The sequence below is a fragment of the Sinocyclocheilus grahami genome, unplaced genomic scaffold, assembly GCF_001515645.1.
Source record: "Sinocyclocheilus grahami isolate Dianchi unplaced genomic scaffold, SAMN03320097.WGS_v1.1 scaffold55.1, whole genome shotgun sequence".
In the NCBI taxonomy this organism is placed as follows: domain Eukaryota; kingdom Metazoa; phylum Chordata; class Actinopteri; order Cypriniformes; family Cyprinidae; genus Sinocyclocheilus; species Sinocyclocheilus grahami.
The window spans coordinates 2,334,044-2,354,146 of record NW_015505234.1 but is presented as its reverse complement, the minus strand read 5'-3'; the positions used below and the strand labels follow the sequence as shown (position 1 = coordinate 2,354,146).

At 35.4% G+C, this 20,103-nt stretch overlaps 3 protein-coding genes across 5 annotated transcripts; 1 reads left to right on the top strand and 2 right to left on the bottom strand.

Moving 5' to 3' along the window:
- Window positions 1-6,471: 6,471 nt before the first annotated feature.
- Window positions 6,472-8,635, bottom strand: LOC107583771 (phosphopantothenoylcysteine decarboxylase-like). Its single transcript, XM_016270083.1, has 5 exons — window positions 8,216-8,635; window positions 7,444-7,539; window positions 7,157-7,285; window positions 6,892-7,060; window positions 6,472-6,650 (listed from the first exon to the last, which is right to left on the bottom strand). Exons 1-5 carry the CDS (start codon window positions 8,357-8,359, stop codon window positions 6,577-6,579), a joined length of 612 nt encoding a protein of 203 aa, XP_016125569.1. The 5' UTR covers window positions 8,360-8,635; the 3' UTR covers window positions 6,472-6,576.
- A 584-nt stretch (window positions 8,636-9,219) lies between these two features.
- LOC107583769 (very-long-chain (3R)-3-hydroxyacyl-CoA dehydratase) lies at window positions 9,220-14,846 on the top strand. The gene is made up of 11 exons (XM_016270080.1): window positions 9,220-9,406; window positions 10,855-10,897; window positions 10,975-11,048; window positions 11,230-11,394; window positions 11,498-11,546; window positions 11,650-11,760; window positions 12,107-12,234; window positions 12,322-12,434; window positions 13,603-13,709; window positions 13,858-13,989; window positions 14,254-14,846. Exons 1-11 carry the CDS (start codon window positions 9,326-9,328, stop codon window positions 14,328-14,330), a joined length of 1,080 nt encoding a protein of 359 aa, XP_016125566.1. The 5' UTR covers window positions 9,220-9,325; the 3' UTR covers window positions 14,331-14,846.
- Window positions 14,847-14,928: 82 nt separating this feature from the next.
- LOC107583765 (von Willebrand factor A domain-containing protein 9-like) lies at window positions 14,929-19,928 on the bottom strand. Of its 3 annotated transcripts, none has more exons than XM_016270074.1 (12): window positions 19,856-19,928; window positions 19,021-19,301; window positions 18,828-18,935; window positions 18,339-18,494; window positions 17,932-18,050; window positions 17,673-17,815; window positions 17,240-17,332; window positions 16,788-16,932; window positions 16,372-16,505; window positions 15,873-15,991; window positions 15,726-15,791; window positions 14,929-15,549 (listed from the first exon to the last, which is right to left on the bottom strand). In XM_016270074.1, exons 2-12 carry the CDS (start codon window positions 19,240-19,242, stop codon window positions 15,295-15,297), a joined length of 1,560 nt encoding a protein of 519 aa, XP_016125560.1. In that variant the 5' UTR covers window positions 19,243-19,301; window positions 19,856-19,928; the 3' UTR covers window positions 14,929-15,294. The 3 variants fall into 3 exon arrangements, with proteins under 3 accessions (XP_016125560.1, XP_016125561.1, XP_016125562.1); XM_016270075.1 differs by having other exon boundaries at window positions 19,021-19,265; window positions 19,856-19,927; XM_016270076.1 differs by having other exon boundaries at window positions 19,021-19,265; window positions 19,847-19,911.
- Window positions 19,929-20,103: the final 175 nt, after the last annotated feature.

Genomic DNA, 20,103 nt, shown 5'->3' with positions numbered 1-20,103 from the left:
GGCCTAAGTTGGGGGGGGGGGGGGGGGGGGTCAACTGGGAGACCCTGTCTATGACCTAGAGGGTCACCATGTCCCTTAATATGAGGTCTCGAGTCTTAGGATATACAGGTGCATCTCAATAAATTAAAATGTCGTGGAAAAGTTCATTTATTTCAGTAATTCAACTCAAATTGTGAAACTTGTGTATTAAATAAATAAATTCAGTGCACACAGACTGAATTAGTTTAAGTATTTGGTTCTTTTAATTGTGGAAGGCCACTGTCAAAGAAACCTGGGCTTCCATACCACCTTAGCAGTGCCACAGGCTGATTGTCTCCATGCCACGCCGCACTGATGGAGTAATTAATGCAAAAGGAGGCCCAACCAAGTACTGAGTACATGTACAGTGGGGCAAAAAAGTATTTAGTCAGCCACCAATTGTGCAAGTTCTCCCACTTAAAAAGATGAGAGAGGCCTGTAAGAGATAGTGAATTGGTGGGTTTTTGTGAAATGTGAGCCAAAATCATCACAATTAAAAGAACCAAAGACTTAAACTACTTCAGTCTGTGTGCATAGAATTTATTTAATACACGAGTTTCACAATTTGAGTTGAATTACTGAAATAAATTAACTTTTCCACTACATTCTAATTTATTGAGATGCACCTGTATATAAGGGCTAGAGGATTCTTCAAAGTCTGGTATTTTCTAAGGAATCTCTGCATTTCAGGACACAACACAGATGGCAGGGATGAAGTACTCCAGCTGTCTGTTGTTTATTGAACCCTGTCATCTTGCTTGAGTTAATGGTTGGCCATAATTGATATAGGAGGCCAGAACTAGGTTATTTATTATCAAAATCTATATCATGTGTTTCTTTCATAATAATTGATGTCTGGAGTGAATCAGATACACTCACACAAAACATTTTTCATCACTACTGTAAAGTAGGTCTTTTGTAAATGATATACATTTTTTATTTTTTTGGGAAAGAGAACATGGCTGGTGAGCAGAAAATGAACAAACTTTTGAGCTTTTTCTACACATTATTGTCCATGATTACTTTCTTTTTATATTGTTATTGCTAGTGTTGTAGAAAGACTTTCTCTAAAAAAAATCCAGATGCCAAAATTAGACTTTATTTGTTGAGACAACAAAGCCAAGATGCCTAAAAAAATGCTATTAGAGAGAATAATTAAAAGTGATACATGTATAATCGAGTAAATTGTGGACCTACAATATTATATATGAAGAATACAGCATAATAGGTACAGTACGTCTGTCAACTGTCTAATTGTTTTCCTGTCGAGATTGCATCTACTCTAGACAAGTTGATGTCCTCTGTAAGACCTCCTGTTCCCCATTGAATGGTCTTTCCTCAGGAGCAGAGTCTCTACAGGATTTCCTACAATGCCTTGTGCTTCAGTTTCCATGGTGTTATGCATTAATGCCGATCAACAGATGGCACCAGGAGTGCTTTATATAAAAACCCTATAAGAGAAGATGAAAACAATGCTGTTAGATCATCCAAGTCAGTTCCCAGCTAAAAAAAATATGTTCTAAGAATGTTTTGCATAACATTCCCGGTGAGTTATCAAAATGTTATTTCTGATTGTTCTCTGAACGTTCAAAACATCCAGTTTTTAAAATGTTTAAAAAAAAAATTTCTTCATTATATTCAAACGTTAAGAGAAAATTCCATTTTATTATTTTGCACACATTATGGGAATGTTACTTTTGAATGTTCTCTGAACGTTCTGAAACAAGTAGTAACATTTAAAAACAATAGACAAATGTCTAACTAAAACGTTTCAGGAAACATTTCAGAACATTTTTAAAGACCAGATAAGTTTTGAATGAACATCATTATTAACATTAATGGAAGAACAGTTGTTTTTAACTTTGAGAGAACCTTGCCATAATGTTCTGAGAATATTCTCTATTAGGTCGTCTAACACCGTGTTCTCATTGTCCTAAAGTATTCAAAAAACACACTTTTTTTGCATAATGTGAAGCTTCATGAGTTCAGTTTTCTTATGCAGAAGCCAGAACTTTTTGCCATTTTATCTAAACAGTCCAAATAGTTCAGAAAGGGAACAATATTCAGAGGGAGAACAAAGGTTGTGAAATAACTAGAGTAAAGAAAAAAGGAAGCTAAAGCATGAGTGCTTCCAGCTAATGTGGTGGTTGTGACTAATTAAACAATTTTTTTTTTTAATTCTCAAAAAAGTATGCACAAAAATCCTGATGTTCTACATGTGACCCTTTGGAAGTTGTCATGTTTGATGCCTCAGTTCAATTTTCATTTCACTGAAATGTAAGCTGTAAGGTGTTTTTGCAGTTACAGTTGGAAATGTATTGACATACTGTATATTGGAAGTCAGCAAATAATCATCTCTGGATAAGGAAGAAAACAACAGAAAATAGTGATAGTTAGGAGATAGTGAAGTTCAATGACTGAAACTTTTATCAGGCACATCTTAAAGAAATAGTTCACCCAAAAATGAAAATTTGCTGAATATTTACCCACCCTCAGTCTATCCAAGACGTTTGTTTCTTCTTCAGAACAGATTTGGAGAAATGTAACATTACATCACTATGCTCACCAATGGATCCTCTGAAAAAAACTCATCTATACCTTTGATGGCGTGAGGGAGAGGACATTTTTCATTTTTGGGTGAAATATTCTTTTAAGACATGAAATAATAATGAACACTACTTTTATGTATTAAAGTTTGTCAGTTTCTTCCTATTGTAATACAGTTTTAACATCAAGTTAAAGAATAAACTTATTATGACACAATTGTGTTAATGTATTATGAACAGTAGTATGTTTATAAATAACATAATATTTATTAATGCTGTTAAAAAAACTGGTTCATTCTTAGTTTACGATACCGAACAAATGCAACCATTTTATTCTCAAATGTTTCCTGCTGTTGGTTTACAGCAATACCTTTTTAGCTGCAGCAGCCCAATCATGCTAGTTTGCATGTGTTTGCTTTAACCGTGTGATATGTTTAGTATGAGTGATGAAACCGTGCCAGCCCAGGTGCTACAGTCAGGAGCCATGAGTTCACTCAGCTGTAGAGTTACATCAGCCATGTCTGTATTACCTTTTAGCTACCTGGGGAAGAAGCACCAAGGGCCTGTCAACATCCCCAAAGGACTACAAGCAGGAAATGTGACAAGTGTTTATTCAACCTTAGTGACACCTCCAACATCAAGCAATCTGTTGGGGTACACCTGAGCCCTGTGTGTGCATGCAAGTCCTTCGTGTGTGCAGTTTAAAATCATAAATTAGGTTTTCTATGATGATAAAACATAAGGTTCACGCATGGACAAAAACTATTGATTATATTACTATAACACAATATTTTGTTGCTCTAAGTCCTCAAAAGAGGCGCACGTAATTGCACCAGAATTGTGCAATAATTTGGTTCTTGACGTTTCGCAATTTATTTCCCATGTAGTTTCCTGTCACTCCTACACAAAGAACATTTCAGTGAACTGACCTTGACTAACACAGATCCATGCCGTCTATAAACTACATGTGACTAAGAATATTTTACTCTCATTTAGCATGCCAAGAGATAGGAGCCTGCTCCACATTACACTCAGTTGATTTCACTCTCTTCCAGCTCCTGCTTGATAAACGTTTCCCCTCGTGCTGGAGTGCCTGTTTTTAAAGTCTGGCTTGGCAGCCAATGACAAGAGGACACCACATCAGACTGGGGACTCGGTGTAAAGCAGCACTAACTGCATCTGATGACAACACCTCAGCTGCTTTGCTAAACAAATAAGGATGAACAAGTGTTTTGATTAAATGTTAAAATTTTATGTGCCTGTGCATGCATCATCTCCCATTATGGCCATTTGACTTACCCAACAGCTACGGATTCCTTCATTTGACATGATTAGCATGATGCAACAAAGTTAATTTCTATATTTTGAATTTTTAAAAAAAAAAGTTAATTTGCCCCATTTTGACCTTTTGTTTCAACATGTCCAAATGGTGATATGTTATATTGTTGCAATGGAAACATTTTTTTTTTTTTACATACTTACAACCCACATATGCCTATATTCAGACACTTGACAATGGAAAATAATTTCAATTACCAGCAATGGAAAATTATTTATTAAATAGCCTATTTTCCACAAAATTTAAACAGAGCAGCAAATTTGAAAATGAAATTATTAATCTAATAGCAAAAATGGAAAATGTCACATAAAACATGAAAATATTGCATTGGCTGACAAATACCCTATCTTAATTATTCCATTTTCTAAAAGGGTGTTTATATATTTGTATGTTATAATATAATTTATTTTAACACCCAGCATGACACTGGTCCAAAGAAAGTTGTTTTTGAACATTGTGTCTCTTAAAAACACTTTGACGGATTGTATAATGTTTACATAAGCTGTTTAACCCTATACACACATTAGCAGGATGTTACCAATCCTTTTAAACCGCAGTGACACAGATACACCCTTTGTTCTAACCCCAATTTAAGACGTGTGTTGACTAGACATTTTATACATCTTTTAGCATTGAGGAAAAGACGCAAAAAAGAATGATCGGGATGAAGGTAAAGATCATGTAGACAAGGTAAATAAATGAAACAAGAGCTATTAAGTATATACTGTATATGCCATATAGGGGCAACCTACTGTATGTATACAAATGGATTTGTTTAATTTAACAATTACAGTGTTCAAATACTAACTCAAATTAATTTCTATTTCATATCTGTTAATCTGGTGTGCTTCCCGACACTCATTTCTATAATTTTTTTTCTCTCTGAAACTTCATAAAATACTGGCATGATGTTAATAGCAGCAATACCGGAGACAGTGATTCTTTGTTATTAAAAAAATTGTACAGGAAAATACCAAATTAACTGAGAGTCACATAAGTATTCAAGTTTTTGGAAGTGCAAAGTAGAATTTCTCCTTTAATTTTATTACAGAGGGGAACTTAAAAAGTCTGGGCAGATGTCAGTTCCCAAAATAGTATATTTTAGGAAATGTAACATTTCAACACTTTTAGAAATAAAGCGAATATAATACAGTAAAACAGTATTTCTACTATATCCTTTAAACCTAGAATTTAAAAAAAATTTTTTTTTTAAATCACACTCTTTAACCACATATACTCTTCAGATTAAACTTTCCTCTTCATTTAAACTTCTAAATCGTAGTACTGTTAAAATCTTGAACATATTTATAGCACAGATTAACAGGTGTCAAATTATGCTCGAAGATGAATCTAGAAAATTTCAGCCAGAAAATGCTTCATGGTGATACTTTGCAGTAGCTGAAGAGTGGCAAAAAAAAGGTAATTATATTTATGCTCGTGCTCTTGGTGTATCTTACTTAGCCAAATGAGAATCAAGGGCGGTTAACCACATGATTAGCAGATGGAACACGTTTCTAACGGTAACCTGCAAACAGGATATGTACCTAAAGCGCATTAGTATCTCTTAGTACAACCTGAGACTATTTTCATAAATATCTCTTGCTACCGTTGCAGTTAGAGGCCCCTCACCCGATCTCTGAGGCCCTCGCTTACAGGTGTAAGGTCACAGAAAGAACATGAGGCCACATTCATGTCAGGATTAAGACTTTTAACATTTAAAGCAGTTAAATTATCAAGTACGTTTTCCCATAAAATATTGTACTATTATATCCTATTTGTCATAAGCATTACATGACTTTTGTGCTCATTAATCTGATGCCATTAAGTAATAACAAACTGTGTCCGTCTTCTGATCATTTATCATAATTAGTTTCAAAATAAGGATTAACTTCCAGAGTACAAGGGATCCAAAGATTAAACAATACTGACATTCAACTAAGCTGATATGTGAAACTTAATAAAGAGAAACATTTTTCAATATTGAAAGAATCATTTATTTGAAATTACTATGTAAAAATAAATGGATGCAATGAATACAACCATTACAAAGAAACATAAATTACAGAAAAATAATGATTGTTTGTTTCTCAACATTGAAACATATAATTGCAAAACACTAAAAGATTAAACTTTTTACATGTCATAAAGACTTGAAATTGTTTTTATTGAATGTGCAGATAGCTACAGAAGCTCGTTTCTGCCATGAAAAAATAAAAAAAGGTAATTGTGACTTTTCATCTCACAATTCAGACTTTGTTTCTCACACTTCTAAGGAAAAAGTCACATATAAACACAGAATTGCAATTTGTAAACTAGCAACTCTAAGAAAAAAAAAAGAATAGTGAGACGTAAACTTAGAATTTTGACTTTTTTCTCACAATTCTGACCTTTTTCCTGCAATTGTGAATTTACATTTCACAATTTTGACTTTTCTTCTAAGAATTGTAATTGCAGCTTTTTATCTCACAATTCTGAGTTTATATCTTATAATTTTGAAGAAAACAAAAAAAAAAGTCAGAAGTGTGAGATAAAAACTCATAATTGTGAGAAAAAATTCACAATCCCCTTTATTATTTTTAAAATAGTAAAAATGTTTTAATTTTTTTTTTATTAAGAATTTGGCTTGCATAGATAACCTTGTGTCTCTTGACCACTGGTATGTTTAGTCCGAGGTCATTCAGGATGTTTCTGGATGTACTGTTTGACAGTATCAACAATAGTTGAAACCTCAGCCATGGCACCTTTACCTGTGAAGACACCAAGACTGGAATGTAAGATGAACCAAAACACAAGAAACATTCATTCATTAAATCCTCCTTTGATCAAAGAGCCTGCTACTCGAAGCCTGCCAGGATCCGTCTGTTTGATCTTCAGTTAACGAATAATGCATGAGTGATTTCACACATTGATGAGAATTGTTTTATCTGTTCTATTTTCCCTTATCAATGCAATTGCCTCATAAAAACCATACACTATCTTAGAAGATACCTTCATCTCCACAGACTAGTTTTTTGGCAATGCATGGTATCTCAACGTAGCCAAAGCTTTTAAGTGTGGCCACTTGCTGTGCAGTGATAGGGTGCTGCCACATGGCTGTGTTCATAGCAGGACAGAAGAGCAGAGGACGGCTGGTGTCCCAGGCCCGCACCACACATGTCTGTCAGCAACAAAATGGGTAAACACACTTACATAATGATGTATCAAAACAAATCCATACAAAATGCCACAACAATGTAATAAATACATGACCTACCAGGAGGTTGTCACATATTCCACTGGCAATTTTACCAAGTGTGTTGGCATCCAGTGGAGCAATCACTAAAAGATCTGCCCAACGTCTCAGTTCAATATGAAGCACAGGGTCAGAGCGCTTTGTCCAAATCTAGCATAGAAATATAAAGAAAGCCCTTCATATCTACTATGAAAAATGCTCTTATCAGGCCAGTCTGGCTTCTGATGTAACGTCACAGCAGGAAACAATATTATGTTGTTCTCCGAATAGTGAAAATGCATCTCTTCCTCTTCAAAGGCTGTACTCACCTCCCACTCATCCTTATCTGTGTACACACGGACAGGGACTTCATTGATATCATAAAAATGAGTGGCATGGTCTGTGGTGACCACACGGACTTCAACCTAGTGAACAGAACAGAAAAAATGATGTGTTCACCCACCAAAAAACCTAAAAAAATATATTTTAACCGTGACGCATATTTGAATCACTTTAAAAAAAAAAAAAATTCACAATAACGAATGAACAGGACTAAAAACTTAAAGTAAAAATAAATATATGAAAATTAATTAAATATTTTTTTTATTTTATAAAACTTGATTTATTTATTCATTCATTTACTTATTTATTTCTGAATCAAATGAATGAATTACTTAACGAATAAATCAATTTGATCAATTTATTTATTCCTTTATTTGTAAATCTAATAAATAAATAAATATTCACAAGAAAAACCTATTCGTTTTTTTATATCCTCTATTTTATTAATTCTGCAAGGCAAAATGCAACAGCCACTTAAACCAAAATAAATTATTTAAAATGATTCAAATGTTCTAAAATTCATCTCTATGTTAACTTAATTGTTAACTTAAAACTTAATTTCCATCTTTAAAAACTTTACTTTGTATTTTATAAACTAAGTTTGTAAGAATAACGTTCAATGTTGTAACAAACAGCACTCTCTAGTGGATAAATATGTGAAATGACATTGGCGAACATGATCAAATCAACGACAGCAGTGGCTCTGTGAAATCATGCATAAACTGTTTGAACATATATTCATGCATATTATGCACTTACCCCTGGAATCTCAAGCAGTTGTGTTGCCAACAAAGGCGCCTTGAGTGCAGCTACACTGCCAGTCAAACCGACCAGAACATGAAATCTTGTACTATTTGTTTGCAAGTCTAGTTGTACTTGATCAGATTCAGAATGCTGCTGCATTATAGACAAATCCTTAATCCTCTTGTTTACTATACAGGACTTTTTTTTTCTTTTTCTTTTTTTTTGGTTAGTTTCCCCGGTCTAAAGTGTTTCTCTTGAAAGGTATGATATTTGTATCATTCATATTTGAAATGTATTTCGGGATGAGAAGTTTTATTGGACATTTAAACAGCACATGTAATGAGCAGTGAGTCTAGCGTCCGGGCATGTCAGTCGTCGCTCAAGCTTCAGGTTTTCTCTACTTCCGTAAACATTGGAGTTGTTGCAAACATCGTCACAGCGCCGTCGCTGGCTGGAAGTACCGAGGAAAATGACATACTGTACGAAGCCGGCAAACCGATAATGTTCCTACATATAAGATGATGTACGCCTTTATTTATCAAAATGAAATATAATTTGAACTTCGTTTAAAAAAGTAATTCCCAGTGACGAATTATACTACCCATAATCCTGAGGGCTAAATGTATTGTATTTCATCCTTATAATAAAAATCGATTAATTGATAGTTTTATATAGCACTTTGTATTTTCTATTTATTAATTTTGCATAATTTATATATTATCGTCGTTCTTTCATTCGGTTATGTCATCCGCAGTGCTTCATGGGCAGCGTAGTTCATTTGCTCATAAAGACGTTACGTCCTTTGTCTTTTAGACCGATTTCCGTTTCTTTAAATCAATGTTTGAATGTTGTGATTTGTTTCAGGCCCGAGTGGTTTAATTCAAGGCTTAAAACATTTGACTGTTGAGTTCTATAGAAAATGAATGGGATAACGTTACTTCCTGAACGTGAAAAAGTGGGCGGCGAGTGTTGCGTTCACTACAAGTGCACGCATGCGCATTCGAAGAAATACTCTCTGGACAAATGACAGAATCCTTGGAAACGTCTTCCGGCTGCTTGTTACAAGATTTACGTCGCCTGTCATTCATTTTCAAATCTTAGCATTATTGAATGTGAATATTTGCAATGCAGGCTCTCACACCTCATGTGTACTGGGCGCAGCGGCATGGGGAGATATATCTGCGAGTGGAGATCAGTGATGCACAGGTAAGAAAAACTTGCTTTGGGGCAATTATTTCATAATAGTCATTTTCTTATTCTGGTTTCTTTTCGCATTTATTGCATTTAATATATGTGCAAATCCAGACTGTAGGTTATTGAACTATAAAACGGAATGGTGTAAGGTTAATATTCAGCCTCTGTAGGTCTGTTGACAGAGCTTGCATCAAGCCTAACGTTAGATCACAGAGAATAAAAATGAAGACTACTGAAAGGGAGATCAGGACTTGATCCTGCTGGACCCATTAACCATCTGGCCCAGTTACAATGGCAGGGCATGTTTTATTTACAATCCAGTTTCTGATATTGGAGGAGCATCTGCACCTTTTCCCCTCATTGCTTTCTCAAGGCAGGTTAAAGCGTGTTTGACCAACCCTCTAAATAAGGTGCATGGATAGAATATCCTTCTTCTGCCACTGGGAGCTCTGAAACAAAGGTGGTATTGCTGTGTTATATTAATAGGGTTACTATGACGTCCCTTTATGCAAATAAATGTTAAAACGGTTTAGAAAGCTGCTACATTGTTTTCCAGAGTATGTCTCCAGTAAGTCAGAACAGCAAAAGAAAAATAAAACTTTTGGCATACATGGGTCAAAACATAATGACATCAGTTTTGACAACACTTTTTAATTGCCAAACCTGTCAACACAAGCCCCAAAAACCAGTGGTCCTCAACCTTTTTTAGTCCAAGACGCCCCATTGTTGTTTGGCACTTACTGAAACCCACCAATTCACTATCTCAACAAATTAGAATACTTCACAAGACCAATAAAAAAATTAATTTTTAGTGAATTGTTGGCCTTCTGGGAAGTATGTTCATTTAATGTGCATGTACTCAATACTTGGTAGGGCCTCCTTTTGCTTTAATTACAGCCTCAAATTCGGCGTGGCACGGAGGTGTTAACTTTTCCACAACATTCTAATTTATTGAGATGCACCTATATATATATATATATATATATATATATATATATATATTTACTCAGTTTCTACTTGTGCAAATGTGTAAACTCTTCAGTACGTAATAGAATTTTACTGAAACCTCATGAAAACAGTGGGGTTTTCACAGAGCAAAAAACCTGGATTGCTAGGCCTGGATAAGTCATGTAAAATGTAAAAATCTGCATTATGATATCAGCCTGCTGGTCATTTGTACACTTGTTCAAATCTGTTAATTTCAAAATATTGTAAACACTTTAAAATTATTTTTAAAAACATGAAATATCAATGGTCAGAAAGCCTGACTCGGTGAATGTGTTGTTTTATTATGCAATCCATTCATTACTGATGCTTCATTATTTTATAACAGCATATTATAATATCAGTTTGATGCATGGTGCATTTAGAGGCATTGTACTGATATAACAGGCAGTGAGTAGGAGGAGGAGCTTGAAACTTCACATTTCTTTTTTTCTCGTTTTGTCTCAATCGCACAGAATCTCAGTATTGGTGTAGAAGAGAACATCCTTCACTTCAAAGGTACGTCACAACCAACCACCAGCAGGACTCTCTTTCTCTTCAGCTGTGTGACTTTTGTTAATTTTGCTCTTTTCAAGGTCAAGGGCATGGAGCAAAAGGAGAAAATGAATATGAATTCAGCCTGGAATTCCTAAAACCGGTTAAACCTGAGGTAACCGCCATCTTCATTTAATGTTTTGTGAAAAATTGCAAAAAAAAACTAAAACATCTATGTTTGGTTGCACAATGAAGTGCAGTGAACATTTACCTTGTCAAAAACAGAAGAACATTCAGTTTGGTGCTTCTTTCTGTTTGATTATGTTGGAGGAACATGAAAATGTTTGTGTACACAGGTAAAACACAAATCCACTCAGAGGCAGGTGAATATCACGGTAAAGAAGCCGGAGCACATCTGGTGGGATCGGCTCACTAAGCAAGAGAAGAAGCCTCTGTTTTTAGCACCTGATTTTGACCGCTGGCTGGATGAGTCAGATGCAGAAATGGAGCTCAGAGAGAAGGTAAAGAGGTTTACTAATAACCAAAAACATTAATTATTTGTTATACTTGAGGAGCTTCAAAGTAGGTCACTGTCTGATGTGTTAAACTGTTTTCTGCACTCAGGAAGAGAAAATAAACAAAGTCAGCATTGAGTCAAGGGTTCATAAGGACCGTGAGTATATATTACATTTTTTCCAAGTATAAAGTAAACACATTGGGTCAGCTTACCAAATACTAACCATGTATTCATTTTTTTTATGTTACTGTGTTTGCAGCTTTTCTTGGCTTGAAAAAAGGTTTTCTCTTTATGTACAATTTGGTCCAGTTCCTCGGTTATTCCTGGATATTTGTCAACATGACTGTACGTCTGTTCATACTTGGGCAAGGTTAGTCTAGTTTTTCAGCTTTGTTTTGTAAGCAGCTTAAAGATACACTTCTGCTTTTTAGCTGTTGTCATTGTGAGGAAATGCATATCATTTGAATTTTTTTTAAAGGCCTGTTATGCAAATTTTTCATATATATATATATATATATAGAGAGAGAGAGAGAGAGAGAGAGCTTCTAAATATCATTTATAATCCTGGGTTAAAACAAAAAAAAAACACTGTGTTAACACCGCATTGCATTGCTTTGCTAGAATTGTACAGTGTGATCTTTTTCAATTGTGAAAAGACCCTTTCATTAGATCGTTTCAAAGTCATTGTCCTTACTGTTTTTTTCTCAACCCAATAGATTCTTTCTACGACACATTTCATACCATTGCAGACGTGATGTACTTCTGTCAGATGCTGGCAATAATGGAGGTTATTAATCCTGCTGTTGGGTTGGTTAAGACTGGAGTCATGCCTGCTTTCATTCAGGTATGTCTGGTGCGCCCCATGCTTTAGTAACCAATTAAATGCACTTCATTGTATACTATTTTGAATAATACATTTCTCTTGTTAAAGGTGATGGGGAGAAACTTCATCCTTTTTGTCATATTTGGTACTTTAGAGGATATGCAGAACAAGCCAGTGGTCTTCTTTGTCTTCTATCTGTGGAGTACAATTGAGATATTCAGGTAATTATGTGAATTATTTATAATAGTATGGTACATGCGTGATCATATTGCATATTTATTAAGAGCACAGTTTCTGCGAATGGTGAGGAAATGTAGGAGTTTGTTTCATGGGGTAATATGCATTTCTTTATCTGCAGGATATCCTCTTCTGTTTGTTCTGAGCCAGATGCTAAAAATTTAACTTCCTATATGCAGTCGTTAGTTTGTTAAATTAAATGCATTTTCTCTTTCCTAGATATACTGAAAATTAGAACCTAAATTGGAATTACAGCGACAGAATACAAACATTGGAAAGACATTTACCCGTATATCTTTTTGAGCGTGGTATGTGCATGAATATGATTTAAGGTATTTTTAATGTTCTTTGCTCTTTTATCAGTGATGTGGTTTTTGTACAGGCACAGTTTATTCACACTTCTTCTGCTATCATTCTCTTCCTGTGGGCTCACACAACTTATCACTAGGGGACACATATCCGTGTGCAAATAGAAAAATAGCACAGCCATTACCTCAAAACTAGGGCTGAAAGCAATGTAACTAGTTCATATGACAATATATAAATGAGAATGCATATCTGCAATAGTTTTGAATGTTGCATTTTTGTAATTTGTTTATATTTTTTATTTTTATGAAATAAATATTTTTATGAAAATAAATATACACTTACCAATACTAACTTCAAAAGTTGGGGGCCACTAAGATTTTTTAAATCTATTTTATTCAGCAAGGATGCATTAAATTGATCAAAAATGTATCATGGTTTCCACAAAAATATTAAGCAGCACAACTGCATTCAACATTGATAATAATCATAAATGTTTCCAACCAAATCAAGAATTATGTGACAGTCTGGAGTAATGACTACTAAAAATTCAGCTTTGCATTACAGGAATAAATTATATATATATATATATATATATATATATATATACTTTTTTTTTAATCACATCAATGCATTCTTGGTGAGCATAAGAGACTTAAAAGAACATAAAAAGAGACTCAAAAACAAAAAAATTTTACTGACCCCAAACTTTTAAATGGTAGTGTGTATTTTTATGTTTTGATTTAAAAAGCAGTGTTGTTATTGTAATCATCTGAGCCCTACAGCCTGGTCCTTTTTGTTGAATAAAAACCGATCTAATCCTACAATTGTAAAAATGAACCATAGGTATCCTTTCTACATGTTGGCCTGCATTGATACGGAATGGAAGTTGTTGACTTGGTTGAGATACACCATATGGATACCCCTGTACCCGCTTGGAGTGCTAGCTGAAGGTATGTGTTCTCAAGTCATAATCTGTAGACTATCCCCCCCCACCACAGGAAAAATCATGATGGGCTGTTCATGAGAAGGTGAGACATTAATGTATAATATACATGTATAACTGACAGCTTTTCATATGCTCTCTTATATTACGATCAGCTGTGGCGCTGATCCAGTCCATCCCCATCTTCGATGAAACCAAACTCCTCAGTATTGCTCTGCCTAAAGCCATTGGCATGTCTCTCAGCTTCTCCTACATCCTGCAGCTCTACCTGGTGATCATGTTCCTGGGTACGGTCTATAAAATACATGCAAATAAGTAAAACCAGGGTTCCCACAATGTTTGTCCAAAATATTTAAAGAGATTTTAAAGAACATCGTAGAGTCAATCAAATATTTTAGAACTAAGCATACATTGCCATTACAGTTCCATGACGTTTTAATATTTCATTAAATTGTTTAATTCCCTAATATTTCCAGGTTCTCAATGTCTGTGGGAACCCTGTAAAACAGTGTAACTGCTATGCTATATAAATACATTTTCGACAATTTCAGGCCTCTTCATCAACTTCCGCCACCTCTTCAAGCAGAGGAGTAGACGGTTTCGCACAAAAAAGAGGAAAGCCAACTGAGGGGAAGGTGAAGCCACATGCTTCATTCTCCATGTGTGTCTCTGTTTTTGTTCGATTTAATCTGCCACCTCCATTTTCTTTCTTTACATTTGCCCTCTGTCACAGAGAAGTCATTATTGAGGGAAAACTATTTCTCTTTCAAACACCCAAGTCAAATTCATTTACTTTCTATATACTGAAATACTGAAGGACCATGACTCAGTTGTAGAGGATAAAGATGACTAATTTAAAACACTAGAAAGAAGTATATCTTATCAAATAATTCTAAACCAGGACCATGAAGGTATTTATACATTGTATCATTCCATCTACATGCAGTATGTTTGCGTGTTTGTAGTAGATTAGCTGTGTGTCAGACTTAAGGAAGCAACATTTTATTTTCCTGTCATTCCCTGAGATGTGTTGTAGTAGTTGACAGAGCACTGACAACAACAACATAGACCATGAGCCTCAGGGAAAACGTCATGAAGCATTCAAGTCACATGAGAACAGCCTATTCAGTGTTGTTGGATGTGGAATCTGGACATGAATGTGTAAATGCAACTGTTAAATATTTAATTAAATTTCAATGAAACAAAACATTTTCAGATGACTACCATTAGGCATAAACTACAGGCAGTTTAATTTCTGTCATTGTTAGAAAAAGTTATTTACATAAACAGTTGTTGGTCTGAAAACAGATTCCAAAGTCTCCAAATGCATTTTCTTGGGAAAAAAACAATGTTTTTCTTTCCTCAAATTGAGTGTTCAGTAACAATGTATGTCACAAAGGTTTTCTCTCATTTTATCTCCATCACCAAACATATGTGGCACTACTAGAACATGGGAAAATGCCACATTTGTGTGATTCTGCCACAGTAACTCATTTCCCTCGGACAAATATTTCACATTGAGTTTTTAAATAAAGGTTCATTCCTCTATAAGTGATCTGGTAGTTGTCCATTGAGCGTTGTACCTCCATCCTCTATATTCTGTCGGCTCCTCCTCCCCCTGAGAAATCAGTGAGCATGGGGGTAATGTTGTGTTCATAGGCCGCATACTTGGAGTCTCCACTACTAGCCAGTTTAAGCTGCTGGGCAGCATGTGAGAGCTGGAAGGCGGCATCAGGATGGGCAGAGTCAGGCAGCAGTGTACACTCCCTCTCTAAAAGTTCAGCCACACTCTTAAGAAGCTCCCAGAAACCAAAGGCGAGAGCGGCCTTTCGCAGACGGTTTAGTTCCTACAGTAAAGAAAATATAAATGTTACACAAAAAAATTATTTTAACTGTAATCAACAGGGTCATATTTCAGCATACGATATCCTATCTACATACTAAACATTCATTTATTTATTTATATATATATATATATATATTGAGAGAGAAATTGAAGAATTGAATATGCATAATTACCCACCTTATAGAAGGTTTGTGTTTTTTCTGGCAGTTTCCTTGCATTACGGAGAATTTTCTGTACATCTGTCTGAAAAACATTCAGTGAAAATGACTTCTAATCAGTGGCCTGTCGGATATATTAAATGTAGTGTAGTATTCAGGTGTATACCTGCAGTCCACTGGCTTTAATCCAGACAGTAACATTCTGAGCATAGCTTCTTTTGTTTTTCGGCTGTATGGGAAAAGGACTTTTACTGTCATCTTCGCCATAGGGATTTTCAGCTGCATCTGTATGTCAAGCAAACAAAGAATCATAGTGAACGGATATTTATACCTTTGGCCAGTAAGCAAAACCTTATGCAAACAATGAGCAAATGTTTTTATTATGTATATGTCTCTAGTCTCAGAAGGAACCAAAGCATGAGGAAAATACATATTTAATCATGCAAATTTGTGGTTATACTACTGTTATCCCTGACCCTGGTGTGTTTACCTACAGGTTTCCTAACTGAACTCAGTTGACCATCAAGGTTACTTTTGTTTCAGTGTATTAATTATTAACGACTTGAACATACTGCATAATGCAATACAACACAGTTTATTTTTTACTTTATTTTAACAGGCATTTAAAGTGTGGCTGTTCCAGAAAAATAGTGAAAATGTGCTACCTGAGGCAGGGCCAAGCTGTGACATTCTGCCCAACCAGGGCAGAGGCTCTGAGCCGGGCTCAAAGAGTGACATCATTAGATTAGACTTCTTCTTACTGTCTGCCTGGGAATAAAGCATCCCGAGCCAGTCTGGCCTGTCAGAGGAAACATGGACAGTGAAATTTCTTATCAGGCCGATACCGATAACAGAAAAAATGAGCCGATATGGGCCGATACCGATATGGTGGCCGATATATCGTGCATCCCTAAAAACTTTTATTTCAGAGTAACTAGGAAATTAATCTCCAATATGTTGGTGATGAAAACAAATCCATCTCATCTGACAGTGCAATCTATTAAAAGAACATTTTTTATATATTGCCAACATTTTGAATGCTTATGAAAAGGCAGATGCATATTTTCATACTGATCCTTACCCTAGTTGTACAAGTGCCACCATGCCCTCCACCTTTAGGCTGCCATGTAGAAGAACACAGAAGTTTGGGCTCTTTCCAGCCATCTGATTTGTGGAGGTCTCTTCCTCTGTGTCATCAGTGGCCCCCGTACCGATCTCATCCCCCTCTGTCAAGCAAAACAACATGTCTGTGAGCCCTAGACGATCTGGCAACGTTAATAAAGTCACACTGTATTAATGTTAAAGTATATATGTGTGTGTGTGTGTGTGTGTGTGATTAATATATAAAAAAATATATTATACTACAATAATTAAAATAATCATTAACAACTAAAAAAGTCATTTAAATTGGTTTAAAAATTTTGCAAATAAACAAGTTTGAAAATTAGCAGCTTTGTCATTACAACAGAAGTACCAGTAAATAAATAAGGATGTGGATAAGATGACCTAGGAAATATGAAGCAAAATACTGACCTTTGTTCACAGCAATGGGCAGGACCAAGTGCCTGGATAAAACCGGAGGGCTGGAGATATCTCCAATCTCAATAAAACCCACAATCTCCAAGTCTATATATACAACACAACAAGGTAACATAACTATCAAGTGCACTTCGCTCCAATTTCCTCTTGTAGAATCTAGCATGATTTGCAACAAATAAAAACATTTATTTATTTACATTTACTGTCTGATTAAAGCCCTTAAATGTAATACTTATTATATACATTTATATTTATACTTAACAGATTTATTATTTAAACCTGCTCACACAAAATGCCTTATTTATATATTATTAATAATGAGAACATTTCAATTAAAAACAAAACTTGAATAGTTGAATGCTTGCATTAGAACAACAAGAGGGTGACATTAAGGACACGATCATTTCACTAGCTTCTCTGCTCATACCTGTTTGCACTGTTTTGGGTATGGGATCCACTTCCTCATCTATCGTCACTGGCTCTGGCCTGGGAAAGACCTGCACATCAGAGGTCAGGTTTCCACAGCGCAGCACCGCATGGAAGGGAGAGTATGCCTGGTCAATCAGCTTACTGCCAACACAAAAGTGATGTTAACCACAAAATGTTGCATAAACAAAAATGTGCACTTAATTAAATCAAATACAAGAACATACAGTATTTATGCACAAAGTAATATGATCACTCACCCAAACATAGACTGGACACTTTTAAGACAAAGGGGTCCCTCCATCGTGTATATCTGACCTTCTCCGCCGTTCAAATTAATCAGCTGCTCTAAGTTATCCATGCTATCCGTAGCTTGGAGCTTCAGGGGACATCAAAACAACATAGATTAAATAAAGGAAAAAACTTTTTTTTTAACTTTAAATAATTTAAGTTAGTCATCAAAGCAACATTTCATGTGTACTAAAATAGCTAAACCTGAAATAAAAATGAATAAATAGACAAAAAAAAAAGAAAATCACTAAAACTTTAAAATAAAAACGAAAAATATAAAAATGAAAACTCATTCAAAATAATGATAAAAAATAAAATAGTATCTCAATCATACTAAAACAACATTGGTAAAGACAGTGAAAACAGACTAAAGTACCTCCTCTGCATTTGCAATACACATGACATAGAGTTTGGAAGGGAATGGGAAAGGCAGTGGGAACTTCTTGTCCTCCACTCGTTGTTTCACTGTTTGCAGGGAATGACGCAAAGATCCACGACCAATGCCCAGTGCACCGTCAGTAACCAGTATAACCTACAGGCCACCATAAGAACAACATAAACACTGATAAACAACGTCAATGCAGTCAAATCAACACATTTAGCATTATATATATAACTATCTGTAGAAAATACAATGGGACAATTACCTCAACTGTACATAAAAAAAAATCAATGTGTATTATTTAGACACTCTGTTAAAGCGGTAACCAGTATAAAGCATCATTCATTACCATTTACTGAACAGATCAAACAGCACATTGCTAGCTATTTTGAAAATGTACTGTTCATTTCAATGTTTATGCACATTGTATATTCCATAATACAATGTATTTTCAATAATTAGATTTTTTTTTTTTTTTTTTACCTGACACGGGCAAGAGGTTCCCCATTCCTGCTGTACTACATTACTAACACCTTGCAATGCAGCCTCCAGGCAGGTTTTATCAAAGTCTTCGAGGTTATTCAAAGCTTCCTGCAAAACATTGAATGAGAGATAACAATATGACCCCAGACAACTTAAATTGATTTAGACAGAATGACAACCGGTCTGTTTTTACCTGCAGAGTATTGTAGTCTCTGCTGAAGGGCACCATAAGCTCCCAGAGGGAGGAGAAGGCGACAAGTGAAGTGAACTCCAGTCTGTAGTTTGTGGCCATGTGTTCAAATAGCATGGTCAGTCCATGAACTGCCAGGTTCTTTCTTTGAAACTCTTCACTGCCCTCCACTGACACGGGTCGTGTCATGGACAGCGACGAGTCCATAAGAACCACAGTGGGCATGTTTGCACGCTTTTCTCTTTACACTTTGAAGAACAATTATTCATGAAAGCTTGAGACATCTGTGTAAAAACAGGAGCATATATGACAGTGTGACCACATAGGATTCTGCAGTGGACATAACAACACAACCACGTCTGGTTAATTAAAAACGCACATACAATAGTTCCCCTGAATTTGTAAGTTTGTTTTACTTAACTACACACACACACACACACACACACACACACACACACAAAGCTTAAACCAGCCTAAGATGGTTTGCTCGTCTTTGCTGGTTTAAACTGGTCTAACTAGTCCTGTCCAGCTGGTCTCCCAGTCTGACCGGCTTACAGAAACCAAAACCCCTCTAAAACCAGCCGACAGAGCTTCCTGAGTTTCTTTGCCGGACATACACATAGTTTATTTAACGTTATTTGTTTTTCAATGTTTCATGTTACAAAACAACCAAAGTATGAATTGTTATGTCAGTGTCCTGCCAAACGTTCGCACTGTAAATTTGACTGGAAAATGATCATAAACGTTTTAAATAAAGTAGATACTGCCTATTTCCGAATACAATTCGTAGATATGCATTGCAGCTTTTGCATATTTCAACAAAACGTTAAAATCTTACCCATCGCTGAAATCCCTTCTTCTTAACCAAGTGTGCACCGTGATAAGCGGACCGTTTGGAAACAAAAGAAACCTGCCAACTAGTTCCCAGTCGAGAACGCGCGAGAGAAAATTATATTTTAAAAGTTCTGTCCAAATATAAATGATCTCTTAAAATAAATGAAAAAAGTACAAGAGATAGCCTAAACAGAAACGTGCATATCTAGTATAATGCTGTGGACAAAAACGGTTAGAATCTGTTAAAAATCT

What these genes read in the sequence shown, in the direction of transcription:
- LOC107583765 (XM_016270074.1), bottom strand. Translation starts at nt 19,242, where the DNA reads ATGCCCACTGTGGTTCTTATGGACTCGTCGCTGTCCATGACACGACCC. An exon ending in GAGACTACAATACTCTGCAG is followed by an intron (nt 18,936 to 19,020) that starts GTAAAAACAGAC and finishes AATGTTTTGCAG; the next exon opens with GAAGCTTTGAATAACCTCGA. An exon ending in ACAGCTTGGCCCTGCCTCAG is followed by an intron (nt 15,992 to 16,371) that starts GTAGCACATTTT and finishes CTTGACATACAG; the next exon opens with ATGCAGCTGAAAATCCCTAT.
- LOC107583769 (XM_016270080.1), top strand. Translation starts at nt 9,326, where the DNA reads ATGCAGGCTCTCACACCTCATGTGTACTGGGCGCAGCGGCATGGGGAG. An exon ending in TCTGTTCATACTTGGGCAAG is followed by an intron (nt 11,761 to 12,106) that starts GTTAGTCTAGTT and finishes TCAACCCAATAG; the next exon opens with ATTCTTTCTACGACACATTT. An exon ending in TCATGCCTGCTTTCATTCAG is followed by an intron (nt 12,235 to 12,321) that starts GTATGTCTGGTG and finishes CTCTTGTTAAAG; the next exon opens with GTGATGGGGAGAAACTTCAT.
- LOC107583771 (XM_016270083.1), bottom strand. Translation starts at nt 8,359, where the DNA reads ATGCAGCAGCATTCTGAATCTGATCAAGTACAACTAGACTTGCAAACA. An exon ending in AACTGCTTGAGATTCCAGGG is followed by an intron (nt 7,540 to 8,215) that starts GTAAGTGCATAA and finishes TCTGTTCACTAG; the next exon opens with GTTGAAGTCCGTGTGGTCAC. An exon ending in GAATATGTGACAACCTCCTG is followed by an intron (nt 7,061 to 7,156) that starts GTAGGTCATGTA and finishes TGTTGCTGACAG; the next exon opens with ACATGTGTGGTGCGGGCCTG.